A 21205-nucleotide genomic window follows, 5' to 3' on the forward strand; every position below is an offset into this window, starting at 1 on the left:
CCTAAAAAAAAAACCACCAACGCACCACTTGTGAAACCACCACAGATTAATCGAACAAACAAAATTGCCAACTACTCTGATGATGATGATATAAATAAACAATTGACAAACACCAGCATCGTTTGTCTCTGATGAAAACTGGCGTCACTATCGTAGCAATATTATCAGGGTGAGATGCTGCGCTTGCACTGTTGCACATATGGACATACCCACCTGCTCTCGTCACAGCAAACAGACAGAGCTGAGCTTGTCTTGCTTCTTTTTTTTAGTGCGGCAACCGGGAGCTTTATCTCCAGCTTTCCTTTCCAGGTTCCCTGCTCACAATCACAGGCACAAAATGGAACATGCCTGCGTCTCCTCTCTGCGAGTGCTATGGCTGACCCTGCTGCCTGCGGTCTTGATCTGCGTCCTCCTCTTCTCCTACCTCTGGACCATCCTATGGCTGAGACCGGAGAGGATCAGGCAGAGACTGAGGCGGCAGGGAGTGAAGGGCCCCAAGCCTTCTCTCCTCCTGGGGAACATACCGGAGATGAGGAGGGTTCAGAAGCAGCTGGCCGAATCTGACCACCAAGAACAACAAGAAGCAGCAGCAGGGGGCAGCCATCGCTTCTCTTCCAATTACATGACCGCTCTGTTCCCATACTTCCACCACTGGAACAGGGTCTACGGTATGTCAGCGCCACTTTGCTGAATTGAATTGTTGCCTATTTGATTCCAAATACCTTTGTTTTTTGAAAAAAAAAGTGTTTTTGTTTCGAGCTTTCCTGCAAAGAGAGACATATCATTTTTCTGTCATAACAGAAGCTTTAAGTATCATGCAAGCAATTGTCAGTTGTCACACTGTGCTAGGTTCCATCTACCTGTATTCCACCGGAAACATCCAGTCTTTGTTTGTGACGGATCCAGACATGGTGAAGGAGCTGGCCAACTGCAAGTCTCTGGACCTTGGAAAGCCTCGCTACCTGCAGAAGCAGCTTGGAGCTCTTCTTGGCACGGGAATCTTGACGGCAAACGGTGACCTTTGGGCACATCAACGGAAGGTGATCGCACCACACTTCTTCATGGACAAGGTTAAGGTAAAATTATTCAGCCTTACCAATGAACCTGTCAGTTGATATAGCTAGTGTGTTCTGTCTGAAACTCTCCTGCTATACAAAATTTGTGGTTAGTGCTTACATAGTACTAAATAAATGCCCTGTCGTAAGAACAGTTTGTTGCGGTGGATATCCACAGGGAATGGTGGATTTGATGGCGGAGTCTGCAAATGAAATGCTGGTTTCATGGGAAGATATAGTTGACAGGGGAGGTGGCAGTGCAGAGGTGGTGGTTGATGAGTTCTTGAGGAACTTCTCGGCTGATGTCATATCAAGAGTTGCTTTCGGGAGCAGGTTTTCTGAAGGCAAGGAGATATTCAGCAAGATTCGACAGCTTCAGGTGGCAATGGCAAAGCAAGATATCTTTGCTGCTCTTCCTGGTAGTAGGTATGCTGAGAGGGAAAAAAAAAACTTCATTTGTCTGCACATTTTTTGTTTGTTTGTTGGTTGAACTAGTATCACCGCCATATGCTATTACTTGTGATATATACGATTTAGAAATCAAAATGCAACGGAGGGACAGAAATTGAGAGGGTGATTGAAGCAAAGCCTTCTTTTGTTCCTCAACTAACTCTGCATTGTGTTCCTTCAACGCTAAAAAGAAAAGAACTCTGCAGTACATGAACTCCTCGATTAGAAAATGGATCGACATGCCTGATGAGGCACATTTTTCATGTATCCTGCTTTGATCCTTGCAAAACTTTTCCTTCAGATACTTACCAACACAGCGCAACAGAGAGATTCAGAAGCTAAGCGCAAGCATCCGCGACCTCATCTTGGACATAGCGAGGAGGCACGAAGAAGAACACGACGATCCCCCGGCGACATCGTCTGCGAGCAGCAGCGACGGCCTCCTGCGTTCCATCGTCGAGGGCGCCAAGGCCGCCGCCGGCGCCTTCAGTTCATGCACGGCCGAGGACTTCATCGTGGACAACTGCAAGAACATCTACTTCGCAGGGCACGAGACGACGTCGACCACCGCCGCCTGGTGCCTGATGCTCCTCGCCTCGCACCCAGAATGGCAGTCCCGCGCGCGCGCCGAGGTCCTGGAGGTTCGCCGCCAGCAGGGACAAAAGCCGGTGGACGCGGACACGATCCGGAAGCTGAAGACGGTGGCGATGGTGGTCCAGGAGACGCTCCGGCTGTACCCGCCGGCGCCGTTCGTGACGCGGGAGGCGCTGCGCGACGTGACGCTCGGCGGGCTGCACGTTCCGAGCGGCACCGGCGTCCGGGTGCCCATAGCGCTGGCGCACCGGGACCCCGCCGCGTGGGCCGCCGGCGGCGAGCCCGACGGGTTCGACCCGGGGCGGTTCGCCAACGGCGTGGCGGGCGCGTGCAGGCCGCCGCACATGTACATGCCGTTCGGCGTCGGCGCGCGCACCTGCGCCGGGCAGAACCTCGCCGTGGTGGAGATCAAGGTCGTGCTGGCGCTCCTCCTGCCCAGGTTCGAGCTCGCGCTGTCGCCGGGGTACGTGCACCGCCCGGCGTTCAGGCTCACCGTCGAGCCCGGGAGCGGCGTGGCTCTGGTGCTTAAGAAGCTCTGCTGATTGCCTGATTGATTACACTAATACACCATGGACGTTTGTTGTTAACAAGGCTGTGAACGTGTCGTGATCGAGCTACAGTTTGCGTGTTGCACTACTGCTTCACAGACTTGGTCCAGATACTCGCCGTTTCAGCTCGGGTTATGATGTTTTTTTCGGCGATAATTTGGTCTCCTGGTGTTCAAAGCCCCAGCACACCGTGTCTCGCTCCAGTGCCGAGGCCGATTATATAGGCTGTCGTTAATGCCATGGCAGAAATCTCATGGCTCCGACAGTTAGTTCATGAGATTCATTTCTGTCCTCGGCATTCCTCCGTTGTTTTTTATGATAATGTTAGTGTAGTTTATCTCTCGACCAATCCAGTGCAACATCAGCGCACTAAACATGTTAAGATCGATCTTCATTTGGTAAGGAACAAAGTTGCTACAGGGGAAATTCGAGTTCTTCGTGTGCCCTCTACATCTCAATATGCGGATGTGTTCTCCAAAGATCTTCCTACCTCCATATTTACAAAAATCGCTCCAAATTGAATGTGTCCACTCCTTGTCGATGTTCCAATTCGGGGGGGGGGGGGGGGGGGGGTGCATATTAAGAGTTGTAGTCTCTTTATTTTCCATCTCTTTGTATTCCCTTTTACTCTCTATATAGACGCACATGAGATTAATGGAAAGTGACTTGAGTTATTTCTCCAATAATTCACTAATATGATTTGCTGTTACTTTACCACACCTCTGCAATGTAACTGGCTGCATTGGCTAACTAGAGAACTTCTAAGTATAATAATTTATTCAGATCAATTAAACACACAAAAAGTCAGGATGGCCGAGTGGTCTAAGGCCTCTGCAATGTTACTGGCTCATTGGCTAACTAGAGAACTTCTAGTATAATAAGCTATTCAGATCAATTAAACACACAAAAGGTCAGGATGGCCGAGTGGTCTAAGGCGTCAGACTCAAGTTCTGATCCTCTAACGAGGGCGTGGGTTCAAATCCCACTTCTGACACAAATAACTAATTTTTTTTTTCAAAGTAGAGGCTAGCTCACATATAGAATATTTACCATGTATGTGTTTCTATCTTTGTTTTTTTTTTCAAAGTAGAGGCTATATTTGGCTCACATTTAGCTTTCTATTTACCATGTATGTGTTTCTATTTTTTTTTTCTTCATTTAAAGTAGAGGCATTTGGTTCATATTTAGTTTCTATTTATCATTTGTGTCTAGGTACGTGATTATATAAATTAGCACTAGCGCGGCAAATGATACAACCGAGCTTAAGTCTAGTCAGAGTGAACTATATCAGCACTACTTTTCGGTCTTGAAGAGCGTTTGTCTTTCATAACAAATTAGCATAAACATCAGTCGAAAAATCAGCCAGACGAACACTCGACAACATGGGGTTAGTAGTCGTGCACTAATTTTGCATAGGTCGGCGGGCACCGGTGTAGAGTTGTGGCTGCCTAATGGCCCATTGTGTGTTTGTTTTTTATATCTGTCCTCTGTTCGCATAGGTTCGTTGAAATTTGGCTGATGTTGATGTTAAGAAAAATATTATTTTTTCACTGAAAAGTACTGCCCAACATCATGATGTTAGATCGATACGATTCCATTCTATAACCAAGTTTACTTAACCTATTTAAGTATGCACAACAGTCATCGCTCGAGCTGGAGATGAAACATTGCTTGTACTTTGGACTGACTGATGCAAGTGCAGGAAGAAGAGTTTGCTCCTGCATGCATGCAGAGAAGTGAAGAAACAGCCTTTGCTGATGCAAACCATCTGTTTTGATGCTCACGCCGGTAGGAACAGCCTAATTACCCGATACCTATTACCCGTACCCGAATTACTCGGATCCAGACCCGAGGTACCTAATTCTAAATTCGGATAGCGATTTTGATTATTCGGAATTAGTTTAAGTAATTCGGATAATATTTCCCGTTACCCGAACTACCCGAATTACACAAACACTTGTCTATGTCTTTTGTATTTATCATGTGTGGTTAGTTAAATTATGAATTACCCAATCCTAAACATCTGTTTGCAACTGCTGGTACAGTTATGAATTATCCATCCGGCAGCTTCATCAGTGTTTGCATTGCAGCTGCCGCAACAAGAACAACTGCATATCGTTCCGGGACAGTTTACGGATGGGGGATGGATGGATGGTCAGACGCTCAGACTCATCATCATCAGAGTTAAAAGCGCTGGACGTGGACGCGCAACGGAACGCCACGACTTTTTTGCTACAGGTGGTCGCCGAAGCCGAACCCGGGCCAACAGCGACGGCGACGGCCGACGCCGTGTCATGTACTCCTCCTCCTCCTGGTCCTGGTGGACCTGCGTGCAACTCGAACCCGATCTTCTCTTGACCGCTGGCGTGTCGGTTTGCAACGCACGGACAGCTGTCGCTGTCAGGTAGGCAGACCCACGTATATATGTATCAAGTATATTAATAATAACATTAAAAAAATAATTAACTGTATATAGTTTACCTATAATTTACAAGATTAATCTTTTAAATCTAATTAGTTCATAATTAATAATATTTATCAAATACAAATAAAAAAAATTATACAGTGCATATTCTGCAAAAAATTATATGTGCAAAGTTCAAAAAAAAAAAATTTATATGTGCAACTTAAAAGGGCAGTGGAACCAATCCCCGATCGATGGGGGGTGGTCATCAGTCAGTTTCGAATTCAATTAACCCCCAACCTCCCACCGTCCTCTTCCTCATTAAACTCTCTCTGCTCCCTCCGGCCCGCCGCCGTCCGGCAAGCGCCAACCACCTGCCTCCTTCCAATTCCTCTATTTCACTCGCCTGCCTCCGCATCGCCGCCCGTCCATCCACGATCCCTCCCACCGTGCCTCCCTCCCCAATCCATCCAATTCATGGCGGCCACCTCCACCTCCGGCAGCGTCCTCCCAACACACACCACCCCGTCCGCCCCCACCTACCCTGCTTCTTCCTCCACCACCAAGCCCCCGCCGCACCCACGCCGCCGCTGCCTCTGCATCTGCCTCCTCATAACCCTCGCCCTCCTAACCGCGCTCGCCATAACCCTCCTCGTCCTCTTCCTCACCGTCCTCAAAGTCCGAGACCCAACCACGCGTCTCATCTCCACCCAGCTCTCCGGCATCGCCCCACGCCTAACCTTCCCGGCGGTCTCACTCCAGCTCAACGTCACGCTCCTCCTCGTCGTGTCCGTGCACAACCCGAACCCGGCGTCCTTCGCGTACGACTCCGGCGGCCACACGGACCTCACCTACCGCGGCGCCCACGTCGGGTCCGCGGAGATCGACCCGGGACGGATCCCGAGCCGCGGCGACGGGAACGTCAGCCTCGCCCTCACGCTCCAGGCCGACCGCTTCGCGGACGACCTCCCGCAGCTCCTCGGCGACGTCGAGGCCGGCGCCGTGCCGCTCGAGGCCAGCACCAGGATCCCCGGGAAGGTCAACATCTTCGGCCTGTTCAAGCGCAGCGCCGTCGCGTACTCCGATTGTAGCTTCGTGTTTGGTGTCGCTGAGATGCGGGTGCGCTCCCAGCAGTGCCGAGATCGCACCAAGCTCTAGCTCTAGTTGATGGTGGTGGTGGTGGTGGCGACGGATCCGTCCGTCCGTCCGTCGCCGGCGGCGTCAAGGCTTGTTCTCTCTCTCTCTCTGGTCTGCACCGCCGCCCGTGAGTCCGTGACGCGCGCCCGGCGCCGGATCCCGTGCGTGCTGTGCTGGGTGCCGGCTTCACGTCACGTCGCGTCACGTGGTGCGGTGCCATCCCATCCGTGCGCTAGCTGGTTGGTTCGCCGCCGCTCGGTGCGTCCTGATTCATCGCTTCCTCCGTTGGCATCTCATCTTGCTTTGCTTTGCTTGCTTCTCCGTGACCCGCGCGGCACCGCCCGTCGGCGTCGGCGCAGGGTACGCAGGCACACACACACACACACACAGTGCAGCTTCAGTGATTGGTTACGTTACACGGTGACGGTACAGGAAGTAGTACGAGATACGATCATGTGTTGTGTGTGTTTTTTTATTTGAAATCTTATGTTGTGTTGTGGTGGTTATTAGAGTTAGCAGAGAGTGAATCAGAGAGATATGGTTTATTTCATTTTCAATATACTGTGCGAAAACCTACGTAGACTAGTTTTGTCGTCGTCACTGCTATTAGTATTATGTAGATTAATCATAGTATCATAATGTTACTGTACGATATGATGAATATTGGTAGTTCGTTGGGAGATCATCATGTAAATAACCACAGAGAGGAATATGATGAATAATGAATGGAGTGAACGATGGATCCGCAGCTGCGGGTGGTTGCGCTTTTTTTTCTTTTTGTACTACTCTCACAAGTAACCTTTGTGTGGTGATGGTGACACGCTTTTCTTTTCCTTTTTTTTTCTGTCTCTCTACTAATAGTAATAGTGATGATACTCTTTTTTTTTTTTTTTGGCTGCTGCTCACCTCATCAGAGCTCCTTTGCGATCAAGCCATGCATGGGATCCGCGGCACACAGAAAAGACAAAAGCATAAAGTGCAATACTAAGATGAGGTCCGTGGCCCACGAATAAAGAGAAGCACAAGTTTTGGTCCCGTACGCTTGGCTGAAAAGCTTTCATTGATTTGTTGTGAGAAATATTAATATTGTTAAATGATTGTTAGATTCAACAGATAAGCTTAAACGAACGTATCCTATAGATATTTTTTATGGATTCAGAAACACAATTTTTTTATAGATTCAGAAACACCGCGGGATGATGAGTCTCTTCACCTAAATATATTACCACAGATGTCAGATTGCTATGGTGGATGGAGGGGCATGGAGCTAGGTACAAGTACAAACCAAATGAGGAGAAGAGGAGAGAAAAGAATACGAGCATGTTTGTTTAGCAGAAAAAAAAATCATAACTAAAAGTACTATTCACTAATTTATTGAGAAAAAAAACATGTAAAATGATTGGCAGATTTAGCAGATGAGCTCAAACAAACGGACTCTACGTCTAAGCAATTGAGCTCCAAAGACTAAGAGGGTGTTTGGTTTTGGGTGTTAAAATTTAACATGTATCTTAGCATTTACGTTTTATTTAATATAATTAGTGTCCAATCATTGAGTAATTAAGCTCAAAAGTTTCGTCTCACAAATTATCCTTTAGCTGTTTTTAGTTTTATAAATAATATATATTTACTATTCTATGTATGTATCTAAATATTTCGATGTCATGAGTGGTAAAAAATGAAGCGGAAGTAAACACGGCCTAAGAGCAACTCCAGTGGACCTCCTAAACAGACCCTCATTCTAAATTTTAGAAGGTTGAGGGAAAAAAACAATTCCAGTGGGCTTTCTATTTGGGCTCTCATTTACTCACAGGCCCGCAGGAATAGGAGGATCCTATCCTCTCGTCCTCTCGTCCGGCTTCCGTCTCCCCTTCCGACGCCCCCGACATCCCCGACGTTCCCGACGCCATCCCGCCGCCGCCTCCTCCTCCTTGCCCTCCGTGCGAGCACCCCTCCTCTCCAGGCGCCGCCAGGCAGAAGATACGAGCGCAGCCGTCTTCACTCGCAAGCTCGTGTCCCTGCGCCGTCCTCCGGCCTCCATCTCCGACCACGCGCGCAGACTGCGTGCGCCCTGCCGCGCATCTCCCCCGGCCGGCGAACTGCCCTTGTCCCCTCCTCCCCAAGGTGCTCCGTCCTCGTCCCCTCCTTGGCTTCCATCTCCCCAAGGTACATCTGAACGCGGGAAGCCAAACACGTGCTCAAAGCAAAACGTACAGTATCATTTTGTGATTTTAATGAGAACAAACAACAGTACTAGTGATGAGATTCAGACATCTGAACCCAGATCACATGCATGGTTCCAACAAACAGCAAGTAGATGACAGTCCAAATGAGTCCATACATATCAGCAAGTACGAGTGTGACCACACTTGATTCCAAGAAACGGAGAACCCCAACATACAAATGCATTAATTTTCCATATGTATACTTACTACTACTAGGTGATGGACAAATATATACTGAAGGAATTACCAGAAGCAAGCAAGCGCATGGAGTAAAACGATGTAAGTACTATTTTAGATACTGCAATTCTGTGTTCAAGGTTCAGCATGGAGAATTCTGTTTTTGTTTAACCACAAGACATATTACTGCAAAGAACCACAAGAGATGTAGGCAAGGTGAAGTATTTTAGAGACTGCAAGTCGTAATCTCTTTTGCTATATTAAATTAACATCAGTAAATCGAGCCAATTAGAATCTTGACATGATCAAATTGACACAACAAGTCTACATCCGCTATCTCAATTCAGTAACAATCTTCAGTTACTCTGAAACAAAAATTCAGATCACATTCAGTCATTCAAATCGCATTCACTCCACATGACCACAATCTCAATTCAGAAACAACCTTCAGTCACTCTGAAACAAACATTCAGATCACATTCAATCCACAAGACCTTGAGTCGTGGTGAAGACTTGCCAGAAGCGTTGGCCTGTCGGCTTGCTTCTGCTCCGCTCCTGCTCAGCTCAGGCTCAGCTCCTGCTCCGCTCCTCAGCTTCTGTCGGCTTGCTTCTGAGCTCGGAACAAGGAGTCGGGTGGCAATGAGCCGGCGGAAAGAAAAGGCGCCGGACGCGACGGAGGGCGCCGAGGGGGACGCTGCGGCGGAGGAAGCCCCGGGCAGCGCACGTGTTTGCTGAATCAGCTGGTGAAGCCGAGGTGGCAGCGCACGCGAAGATGGAGGCTCAAACCCAGCAAGAACCAGGCAACGCGGTGAGCGCTGAGCGCACCCACACGGTGAGCGGCGGCAGCAAGAACCGCGTCGGCTCCTGACGGTGACAGCGGCGCACAGGCGGGGCGCCTGCAGTCTGCGCTCGAGATCAAAAATGGAGGCGGGAGGACACGAGCTTGCGAGTGGAGATGGTGACGACGGCGTGCGTGCGAGTTGGAGCTGGAGTTGGCGTGCGTGCGGGTGCGTTGTGTGAGCAGAGCTGGAGTTGTTGGGCTGGAGTTGGCCTAAATTTCAGACCCCTATTGTATGCAGCCCAGCACGCAAATAAAAAAAATAGGGACCCAATTTGCATGCTGGGCTGGAGTTGCTCTAAGAAAGTAGTAGATGGGAGTTTTGGGGGGAAGCGTCATCCCCAAAGCTACATAGAGGTGTTGCAGGCCGCCCCACTCGAAGTTTGATAATCCAGATATTGGCTTCACAATAAATACCAGCACCGTACTCTAATCTACTTGATGATTCCACAATAACCGTGGCTCTCTCATAGCAGACACCACAACAAAAAATTGTAAATATCAAAATGAAGAAACTGTTATTGATAGTGTAGATGAATCTAGTATCTAGAATGAAATTAAAAACAATGGAATCTCGGAGTTTGGATAAACAAAATTGGATCGGTTGACGACGTGTAGACGAGGCTAGCACCTAGCAGTCAAGAGAAGAAGAGAAGAGAGGATGCGGCAAAAAAGTCGTCCAGTTCCGTTGCGCGTTCACGTCCAGCAACTGGAGCGGTGCCTGGTGGGCTGGCTGGTGCTGCGTGCTGCCAACTGGAACGTACTGTACGTACAGCACGGAGGACGGCTCCAGTACCAATACAACTCCGCCGCCACCGTCAAGTGGTGTGGTTTATCAGCCCGAATTTATCAATCATTTAATAGTATTTTTTTTTCACAATAAATCAGTCAACAGTACTTGCCATGATTTATTAGTCAGACTCCGAGGGCAGTCTGCAGTTGAGTTGTACCAGCAGTTGCAAACTTGGGTGGGATACTATTTGACTAATTAATTAATTACTATAATTATACAGCTGCTGCTGCAGCCCAGCCCAAAGTAGCAGATTATTTCGTTGGTGTGCTGATATACTAATAATGGTCATTTATTCAAAAAAATATATAATACTAATGGGCCCCAAAGGAAATACTGTAGCAGATTATTTTGTTGGTGGGCTGATATAATACTAATGGGCCACTTATGGGACAAATTTTTTGAGTGTATAAACAAGGCCTCAGATGAATGGTGGAGAAGCAATTACTACAAAGCCCAATGTGTCGAGGAGCTTGGTTGCACCAAATGTGCAGAAGGAAAAACAGATGGTTGTACTGCAAGGGGCATGCATGGTGCCAGCAAGAGATGCATTTTTTTTGGCTGCATGCAGCAAAGGGTTTGGGCCGTGTTTAGTTTTTTATGTAAAAAATTTCGCGACACTGTAACACTTTTGTTTATTTGTGGTAATTATTGTCCAACTATGAACTAAGTAGGCTCAAAAGATTCGTCTCGTAAATTCCGACTAAACTGTGCAATTAGTTTTTATTTTTGTCTATATTTAGTATTCTATGTATGCATCTAAAGATTTAATGTAACAGGAAATCTTGAAGAATTTTGGGTTTTTGTGTGGAAGTAAAGAAGGCCTTAGGAATCTCTGCGTGCTCTGTGCAAAGCTCACTGTGGCGTCTACTATGCGAAGAGCCCTTTTTGATGAGGATGGCGTGGTGATGCCCGGGGAGTGCTGGCGATGTCTATAGGCACCGGCCCCACGACGCTAGAGAAACACACGCCACACAACTTTGATGAAATTATTTTCAAGACAAATTTATTCATATAATTTTCATATTTATAAACTCAATAATTTAAAAGTTTTTGATGATTTATATTTTCAATATTTGACACAAACCTTATCCAAAACGACTTCTAAATCTAATACGGAGTAAGAAAGAACAATCCAAGGATGAGTGTGGAAAAAAAAGATCAACCACACATGACACATCCCTGGAATAGAGCAAAAAAGGAAAACAATCAAACTTATTCTTGAGAAAACAATCAAATCTATTCTTGAGAAAGAAAGCAATAAATCAATCAACAAAGTTGGGTGTTGGCTCAGTGTGCCGTATATACATGAAGGGAGGTTTTGCGTAGCTTACCATATTAAGTTGTCCATATAAAGAGGACAAGGCGAATTAATACGTGTGAAGAGTTAAAGTCTATTTCTTTCCCACAAGATACCGTTAGCCTATCTGGTTCGTGGGCTATTCTCTAACTAGGCCTTCTGAAGTCAACTTGAGTCTATTTGGTTGGCTGAACAAGCCTCTTAGCCAGACCCTATCAAACCCTTCGGTGAGATTCAACGGTGCTTCTCCCCGCCAGTACTCCACCTGCCAATGCTCCACCCGTCCATGCTCCTCCTCCGCCGGTGCTCCTCCCCGCATGGAGCTCACGTGCACGACGCCTCCCCAAGAACCACATGTGGTTGTGGCTCGGCACCTTCAACACCACCGAGGACACGACGCTCGCCTATGACAAGGTTGCCTTCCGCCTCTGCGACGGCATGGAGTGCTTGAACTTCCCGTCCCTTCAGTGCGATGAGTCCCTCGCTAGACTCCTTTAAGTGGTCAACGTCGACGGAGATGGAGGAGTCGTGGAGCTCGCACACGCATCTTGAGAACATGCGGTATCGGTAGAAGACGGGTGGTGTGCTATGAGTGGTGTCGCTTACCATGTGTTCGATAAATTTTGTCAAAGATGATGAAATTACATGTACAAAGAAGAGGTGACTCTAGCGCCAAACTAGCCAACCGAACAAGCTACTAGGTAGGCTTAGATAGTATAGACAATCAAACAAGTTTATTTTGCTTGCTAGAGGTGGACTTGGGCTATCCAGTCTTAGATTCTAGCTAAGTTAGAAATAAGTCAGTGGACCAAACACACCCTGCTAGGCCTCCTCTAAATGGTGTACAGGAGCTACTCACATTGGAATTAATGGGCTCAACCCATATATCAATTCTAGAAATTCTAAGTAAATCTCAAAGGTTCATTTGCTTCGGAGGGGGTACACAATCTATTACTCCGGTATTGCTAATGTACCCAATAAATACGAACTACCTCTCTCACCATAGACTATTATTATACGGGAAGGCACCTAGGTTGGGAATTCGTAAAAGAGTATACATGAGTTAGGTTTTGCCTCTTCTTCATTGTTGCACCGCCATTGTAGTCTTCTCCATTTCCGCTGCATCGGTGAACAGGAGAGTAGGTCTTTGAAATCTTCATCCTTGTGATCCTGCACCGAGAGAAGGGTGAATAAGAATTTTGCAAAGCACTCTGCGTAACTGCTCAAGGTCTTCACCATGACTCGTCCTCCATCCAAGTCGGGTGCCGTTGCAACATAACATCGTCTTCAGCGTCGTCTGCTGCACTCCGTCTGTGATATCGTTATTGTCCTATCTGCACCGCTCATTACGTACGGCTTCCTCGTCTGCACCCCTTCAGCATGTACACTGTGATCTGATCTACAATTTCATCATGTTTACTAAGATCATAATGTTGTGCTTGATGCTTACTAGCATGTTAGAGAATTGCATACTAGTTTCTGATTTTTGTCATGCTCTATCTATTCTGGAATTTAAGGTGGTGATTGCCTAATTATCGAACGGTTCAAAGAATATTTCTTATATTTTAATAGAAGAGAGAAGAAATATATCTTTTGATCATGTGATAGTCTCATGCATACACTTCAAGACTTATCCCTCAATCCCCAAAAAACATGCCATTCTAAGAATTTTTAGACAGATAAATATGAAGGTAAAATGATGATAGTTACCCCTATTTATTAGCCATATTTAGTGCTAATCGACTCATGCAGACCAACATACACTTATGCAAATACCAAATGGGGTAAATTTTGAACCCTAGAATGACATGTTTCTTTTTGGATGGAGAGAGTATATGGGGATGATGAATGTGGCCTATGGGGTCATTCATATATGAGTTAGTTATGTGCCAAAAGTTAGATCATTATTGAAAGAGTTGCATTTAAAGTACTAAGAGCTAGGTACTAATTCTTAGAGGAGGCCCTAAATATGTTAAGGTCCTGTTTACCCTAACTAAATTTTAGCCAGCTAATTTAACTAGCTAAAGTTTAGCCAACTAAAGTTTAGCTAGGGTTATTTCATTTGGATCCTCTAGCTAATGGGTGAATATTGACCCTATTGTCCCTTTCTTCTTTCCTCCATCCCTCTTGCTCCTGCTGCACCAAGCCACCCTCGCACCCCATCTAAACCACTAGTAGCTTCCTCCGCACGTGTGGCTAGAGGCCTCTGAACCATGTCATAGCAAGCTACGAGCATGCGTAGGCCCGCGAGAGCCCCTTCGTGCCAAAGCTCCACAGTTCATAGCAGGTGGCCACTGTGTCATTGCGTGAGCCCTAGCAGCGGTCCTCGCTTTCCCTATCTAGATCTCACTAAGGAGGTGGTAGGCTCCCCACTGTTGATGGCGACCCTCTCTTCCTCGGCACAGTGACCCTACTTCGTTTTGACAGGCGTTGCGGTGATCACCCTTGACCACGATGGCGGCTCTTCCTCCTTCCTTATGTCTACCACAATTCCCTCCCTTTTCTCCCTAGTGGTGGAGGTGGCAGCAAACCACCCCCTCTCCGAGCGATGGTTGCCCTGTTGCCTTCCCTTCCTTTCACCGGCGACACAAAGATTTTGGTGGGAGAAAGAGTCACGCTCGGATGAGGATGCATGGAAGGGAAGAAGCGAGCGGTGGGTGCGCTAATGTGGAAATAATTGATGAGAAATTTGGTCACGAGCCAATTTTAGCTACCATTAGCTGGGTTGGAACATCTAATTTGATTAGTTGGTTCCCATCAGTTAAGTTTAGTGATGGTCTGTAGCCAGCTAAAATTTAGCTGGTGGATCCAAACAAAGCCAAAATCTAACATATACAGAGAGTGCTAAATACCCCTAGACCCTAGGAAGAACACAATGAGCACAAAGGTGAAACATAATAAATCTATTAAAAAAGAAGCAGTGTCAACCAAGACTTGTGAGGGTGTGCCTCTCTCACCTTATGATCTTTTGCCCGTGTCTTCTTCCCCCTTGTTCTCCTTCCTATGTCTCTCAGAAGCCAAACAAATATTACAAGATAAGACCAAATAAATATCATCAGTTCAGCACGCACACCATTTATCCAAATAAATATTACACCATCTTAATGAACCTCTTTTGTGTTTCTTGTACCCTATAGGTAACTATAGGTAAAATTTGATACCATTATCCTATGTGTCTTAGTTTGAGTACCTGACCCGATCTTACTCACGGACAATATCTTGATTCGGACCGTGTAAAGTTTAGCACTTATTAGCACCAATCCCTCAATTAATGTATTTGAGTCTTGCCTAAAGTTTAGTACCACTCATTGGCACTCCTATTAGGATGTGCAGCTAAAGTTTATCACTTGAATCTAAATATACTCTTTATACCCATACATTTACTCATTCATAAGGGTCCGCGACAACCCATCCCCACGTATAGGATTGCCATCCCTTGCGGCTTAGGTGCGTGCACAGCACGAGAGGAGGGGGACAAAAAAGAAAGGGTTCTAATTCTAAAGATGAGATTTAATGTTTCTAAAAGGGCTTGGATATAAATCTATCGAGCCTTTTTCCATCCCTCAAGAGATTCGATGACTGAGACTAGCCACATTGTGCTAATGCTCCAAAATATCATGCCATAACAGATGCTTTACTCACATTTAAGTCATAGTGTGGAACGTGCCAATGCCTCAAAATAGCAAGACAAACATCATTTTATTCTCTCTACTCTTATAAGTCATAACTCTCAGGTCCTCATGTCACTTACAGGTGGGACCATATATTCCCTTTCAAAACTAGCATCTATGCATCTACATTCCTCGATGCTAAAGTTTTCGATGCCTAAGTTCTCTCCTGCAGAGCATGGAGGCTTGGATGAAAAAACGAATTTCAAGCATAGGTATTTCACTATGTGTATTTAGATAGGCAGTGGGGGATGTAGGACGAGGATAAAGGAGGGCTAAATAATAAAGATTTAGAGCTAGAACTAGAGACTAATGGTGATTTGAAATTAAGTAACCTTAATTTAATGAAGAAAATAGCCTCTTAGAGAGATTGTAGCCCCAACAACCCCCTATCTGCCCCTATAGATAGGACGTGAGAGAATAATGTAATATAAGAGTATCTCCAAGAATATCATATTTTTTCCTCGTTAAATTATCTAGTTTTACAACTCCTAAAAAGGTATTAAGAGAAAAAGAGAAAGCTATATCCAAGAGTTTCTAATAACCACTCCTAAAATAGAAGACAATTTTACATCAGGAATCCTATACTATTTCTAAATTATCGTAACTACTTATATATATATATTCTTTTCTCTCTCATACATTTGCATCAGAAATCCCTTTCTACTCTTTATTCTTTCTCACGCCCTTCTACCTTTAGAAGACGCCGCAGAGAAGAGCAATGCACGCGACAAAAGGCTGCACGTATTTTTACGTATGATGTCAGCATATTTGCTAATTACTAATAGATAGAGAAATGATATAGGGTATTATGAGTTTTTCTCTTTTTTCTAAAGAAAATATAGATGAGAAAAAGATATGGGATAGTTTTGGAGATGCTCTAATAAAAAATAAACTGATTTAATTAGTTAAAGAAAAAGGAATCAGGGCCTGAGGGCCCAGAACCCAAGGGCATCTGTCCTTGTTGGGTTTTACTGACTGTTTATCGGTCTGAAAAATTATGACTAAAATTATTATTAACTGATTTATTATAAAAAAAAAATATTGTCACCTAGGAGAAAAAATACGGCTGATAAAGACAAGCGAACGGGCTGGGCCCATTCCCCTCCCCCTTCACTTCACTCTCTCCTCCTCCGTTGCTCGACTCTTGGCCCGCCGCCTCGACTCGTCTCGCCCGCGGCCGATCTCCTCCTCCATCCGGTCGCCGCGCCGCAACCCGGAGAGGAGAGAGAGAGAGAGCGCTCGGTCGAGCACCACCTGGGGCCCAGCGTACTCCCGACCATCTCCGGCACGGCGTCCGCCCTCTGCAGCCCCGGTGTCCCTGCGACCGTCGCTGCTGTCCTACTTCGCCACTCGCCACTTTGTCCGCCGTCGACGAGCACCACCAGGACACTAGGTATTCCCTCCCCTCCCTTTGCTCCTCCCTTCCTGCTGTGCGAAGCCGTGCGCCCAAACCTTAACGCAATCCATAGGTAAAACCGTGCGCCCAAACCCTAACATACCATTCGTAATCGGATCTGAATCTTATTACAGGTGTATATGCATGTATTATGCCTACTAACTTCGATTGCTTTGCAAAAATTATATTCCCTGCTGGTTGTAACTTGTAAGCTTCGCAATTTAGGTAATGTATTTGTTTCCTTTTGGGCAGGGTTCTGAAACTTCTTGCGCTCGGAGGACCGAAATTCTGTGAATCAATTGCAAAAGGTGTGGTTATTCGTGCTTTCCGAGGTGTGAAGAAATGGAATGCAACAGGGATGAGGCCCAACGGGCAAAGGATATTGCGAAGAAGAAGTTTGAGGCGAGGGACCTGCAGGGTGCCAGGAAATTCGCTGTCAAAGCTCAAACACTCTTTCCTGATCTTGAAGGCATTGCTCAGATGGTTGCCACCTTTGATATCTATCTTGCTTCGGAGGTGAAGGTTGCTGGGGAGAAGGACTGGTACTCTATCCTTTGTGTTGCCACGACAGCAGATGACGAAACAATCAAGAAACGGTACAGGAAGCTGGTTCTTCAGCTCCACCCTGACAAGAACAAGGAAGTCGGTGCTGAGGGTGCTTTCCAGATGGTCCAAGAGGCATATACAGTGCTAACCGACAAAACTAAGAGAGCGGTATTTGACCAAAAGAGGAATGTAAGGGTATTCCAGCAGAGGACAGCTCAGTCAAGTAAGGCAAGTGCGCCTCCTGCTGCATCTGATGGCTTCTATAATTTCGCAGCTAACGCTGCTGCCGCCTCCAAACCGACAGTAAACAAGCGAACAGCAGGACCGACAGCACCTGCCGTGCGCCCGCGCCCACCTCAACCTCCACCACCATCTGGACCCCCTCCTGCACCTTCCTCTGCTACCCCTGCACCTTCCGCAAACCCTCCTACATTTTGGACCTCATGTAACAAATGCAAGATGAACTATGAGTACCTTAGGGTGTATCTGAATAACCATCTTCGTTGCCCTAGCTGCCGTGAGCCGTTCCTAGCAAAGGAGGCACCAATACCACCAACTGCAAGCACTAACAGAAATACGCAGTGGGGTCCATTTTCAAGGGCTGCTGGTGCAGCTAGTGCCACTGCATCATCTGCTGCTGCTGCTCAAGCTGCTAATGTTGTTCATCAGACGTATGAAAAAGTTAGGAGGGAGAGGGAGGAGGCACAAGCAGCAGCAAGAAAGGAAGAGGCTCTTCGGCGGAAGTACAATCCTCTAAAAAGGCATGCAAGCATGTCAGATGTCTTTAATCCTGGAACAGGTGATGTTGCATCTGGAAAGAAGTTGAAGACTATGGTTACAGATGCTGGAGTTGGTTCTTCATCTTTCATACCAGGTCCTGGAGCAAATTGTTTTAGAGTGCCCGGTGTGAATATATCTTTTTCAACCAACATTGGGGCCTATGAGTTTCAAGGCGTCAATGGCGGACCCAATTGGAAGCCCAGGCCTCCAATCTACATAAGCTTAGCTAGGGCCACCTCTCAGGTGGATGTTAGGGGTCTTCTGCTGGAAAAAGCAAAAAGTGGGCTGAGAAACAAGCTAGCAGGAAATAAAAGTAAAACATCTCAAGTTGCTGCTAGTGGAAAAGCGACCAAGAAACATGTGGTTAATGAAAGTGGAAGGGATAATGAAGCTCTCACACCTGATGATCGTACTACCAATAAAGATGTTCATGTTGATCCAAAAGAAATTGGTTCTAATACTAGCTCAGATGCTGAAAATGAAGATGATGACCCCTTGTCTTTTAATGTTCCTGATCCTGATTTCCATGATTTTGACAAGGATCGCACTGAGGAATGTTTTCAAATTGATCAAATTTGGGCTACATATGATGACAGTGATGGTATGCCTCGTTATTATGCGTTTATTCAGAAAATTTTCTCCTTGAAACCATTCAAGCTCAGAATAAGCTATCTTGAGTCAAGGACAAATAGTGAATTTGGGCCTTTGAATTGGGTTTCTTCTGGCTTCACAAAGTCATGTGGGCATTTCAGGACTGAAAAATATGAAACATGTGATATAGTCAACATGTTTTCACACCAAATGAAATGGGAGAAAGGGCCGCGTGGGGTAATCAAAATTTATCCACAGAAAGGTGACATCTGGGCTATTTATCGGAATTGGTCCCCTGACTGGGATGAAGATACTCCAGATAATGTGCTTCATGCCTACGATGTGGTTGAGGTACTAGATAATTATGATGAAGATCATGGCATCTCTGTTATTCCCTTAGCTAAAGTTGCCGGGTTTCGGACAATATTTGAACGCCATCAGGATCTGAATGGTACCATGAAGATTCCCAAAGAAGAGATGTTTCGGTTTTCACATCAAGTGCCTTTCTACAGGATGTCAGGCGAAGAAGCTCCAAATGTCCCCAAAGATAGCTATGAGCTTGACCCAGCTGCTATTTCTAAGGAACTTCTTCAAGGGACCACAGAAACAGTGGAGGCAAATGGAACTTCCTAATGTTGATTTAAGACAGTTGATGATGGTCTGCCTTGGTGGACCTGCCATTTTGAAGCAATCAAGCAAAAGTTGTTGACATTAAGTTTTATAGTTTTCCTTCTACAGCTTTTGACAATTATCTTTGCATAGAAGGGTTAGAATGGGACCAGTCATGCTTCTGGTGTAATTAGGGTGCTCTGACATGAATTTTGTCGTGATACTATACTTAGTAACTCTAAATGTTGGTGGAGTACTAACATGAAGCTCATGTAGCAGTTTTAAATGCTGGTGTTCTTGAATGGATGTAATTTTTACTTTCTGGGAAATCAAAACGCCAGTCGAACTATTATGTCATTTCCATTTGTTGTCTCTACTATATTTAAAGCACCCACATACTCCCTCCGTTCATTTATTGGAGTCATTTTAGGGTCGTGCGCTGACCAAGAAGAAATTAATTCGGCCAGTAAAAGGAGCTGCATGCAGATGGTTGAATTAATTAGACCAGTGAGAGGAACCGTATGTGCTTGAGAAAGGTGAAAATAGTGGTCCCTAGCTTAGATAACTCCGATTCTTAGAGATTTTTTTTTTTCCGGTAAGATGACTCCGATAAATGGACGAAGAGAGTATTGTACATGATAACTAGCATGGTTTTGTTCCATAGTTGGTAAGTCCCTGCCTGCCGTGCTGTTCTGTGTGGCTACCGGCCAACACATCAGTGTGTGGGTCTTTTGTGATAGCTTATGCTCTTTTTCGAAATTAAAGGTCCAGTTGAGGTTCCAAAGTACACCTGTTATCCTTTTCTCTTCTTTTCCTTAATTCAGAACTGTTCCTTAAAATATCAGGCTAAGTTAACTCATGTTATTTTGCAGCAGAAGGCCATCAACATGATCCTCACTGTATATGACCTTCTCAAGGCCATCAAGGTACTCAGTGCATTGCTGTCATGTTTTTGCTTCAGTTATGCATTTCATACCTACTCACCCTGCAAATTTCATGGATGTTTTTAGGCATTGAACCAGCGATTGTCATGTGGTCTGAAAACGAGCCCAGCAGGTTAGACTTTCTTTCTTTCCTTTTTAATAGTATTTCTAGAGCTATTTTTTGTGCAAAAGGTGTGATAGATTGATGGATTAAAAAGGCAAACCTGCCTTTGTTATGAACGCCTGCTGCATGTTTAGGCACTAATAGATGGGTTAAAGCCCCTAAAAGTCTCACTGATTACTGCAGATGAAATCGGTCGGAACCAATCGAAAGTATTCATTATCATTTCCTACCATTTTTTTTCTCTTGGAAACAATTTTAACAACCAACGCTCTATTACTCAATCGTATGAACATAGAAAGAATTTATAACTCCTGATTTACCATTGAAAAAGTTATAATGCCTCTTTGCCATCCCTAATATAATTTTGTATTTCATTTTATGTCCTTCTCAGAAGCCTAAAGGGCCTCCATGTGCTTTCTATCTCTATTAGGGGCAGTACCCTAAAATAGCAAGATATTTGCATCTTGTCTACTCTCCCTCATGTTGACTCCGTTGTTCCTCTCTCTATCCCGTGAGCATGCCTCTCCGATGCAGCATTCCAGCAACTCTCGGTCGCAGTTGATAGCAGGCTGGTAGCAAGTGCGGCTGGGTGGCTGTGCAGGTCGCCCATACTATTCATCCCTAGTGATTACAGTGCTTCAGTACATATTCATCTTCTGCCTGTAGTTGATATAAGCTTTTGATGCTGTGCTGGTGTCAGATTAAGATTCCATCTTCTTTTTGCACATTCATGCATAATCTCAAACTTTGTTTGTGCATTATTTTTTACAAATCTTGAAGCTGGTAGTAACATGTTTTTAATCTTTGTTAATGATAACAGATGCCCAGCTTGGACGCTGGCGCTGAGGGCTGTATCATGAGGCCCCACCAGTGTGGTGTGGTCCAGGGTAGGAGACTGATGTTCTCCGTGTCATGTTTCAGCAGCTGTGGAAATCTAGCCTTTAGGTAGGTTGTCTGCTTTGAAAGAAATATGTTGAGTACTTCTACGTGTCTTCAGCTTCCATAATCCAATATGCCGCACACAAAAAATTCTGTTATGATTCAGTCCTA

The 21205-nt window shown here is 45.6% G+C and overlaps 3 protein-coding genes and 1 non-coding gene across 4 annotated transcripts; all 4 read left to right on the forward strand.

The window, feature by feature from the left end:
• LOC8067623 (cytochrome P450 714C2) lies at positions 6 to 3085 on the forward strand. Its single transcript, XM_002448864.2, has 4 exons — positions 6 to 668; positions 850 to 1076; positions 1234 to 1481; positions 1807 to 3085. The coding sequence occupies exons 1-4, from the start codon at positions 200 to 202 to the stop codon at positions 2639 to 2641; spliced, it is 1779 nt and encodes a 592-aa protein (XP_002448909.2). The 5' UTR covers positions 6 to 199; the 3' UTR covers positions 2642 to 3085.
• On the forward strand, positions 3558 to 3641 carry TRNAL-CAA. Its single transcript has one exon. It is a non-coding gene; the product is annotated as a tRNA-Leu (tRNA).
• On the forward strand, positions 5295 to 7375 carry LOC8067624. Its single transcript, XM_002448865.2, has 2 exons — positions 5295 to 6446; positions 7103 to 7375. The coding sequence occupies exon 1, from the start codon at positions 5529 to 5531 to the stop codon at positions 6207 to 6209; it is 681 nt and encodes a 226-aa protein (XP_002448910.1). The 5' UTR covers positions 5295 to 5528; the 3' UTR covers positions 6210 to 6446; positions 7103 to 7375.
• LOC8067625 lies at positions 16291 to 19502 on the forward strand. The gene is made up of 2 exons (XM_002448866.2): positions 16291 to 16579; positions 16835 to 19502. The coding sequence occupies exon 2, from the start codon at positions 16925 to 16927 to the stop codon at positions 19130 to 19132; it is 2208 nt and encodes a 735-aa protein (XP_002448911.1). The 5' UTR covers positions 16291 to 16579; positions 16835 to 16924; the 3' UTR covers positions 19133 to 19502.

The sequence above is a fragment of the Sorghum bicolor genome, chromosome 5, assembly GCF_000003195.3.
Source record: "Sorghum bicolor cultivar BTx623 chromosome 5, Sorghum_bicolor_NCBIv3, whole genome shotgun sequence".
Taxonomy (NCBI): domain Eukaryota; kingdom Viridiplantae; phylum Streptophyta; class Magnoliopsida; order Poales; family Poaceae; genus Sorghum; species Sorghum bicolor.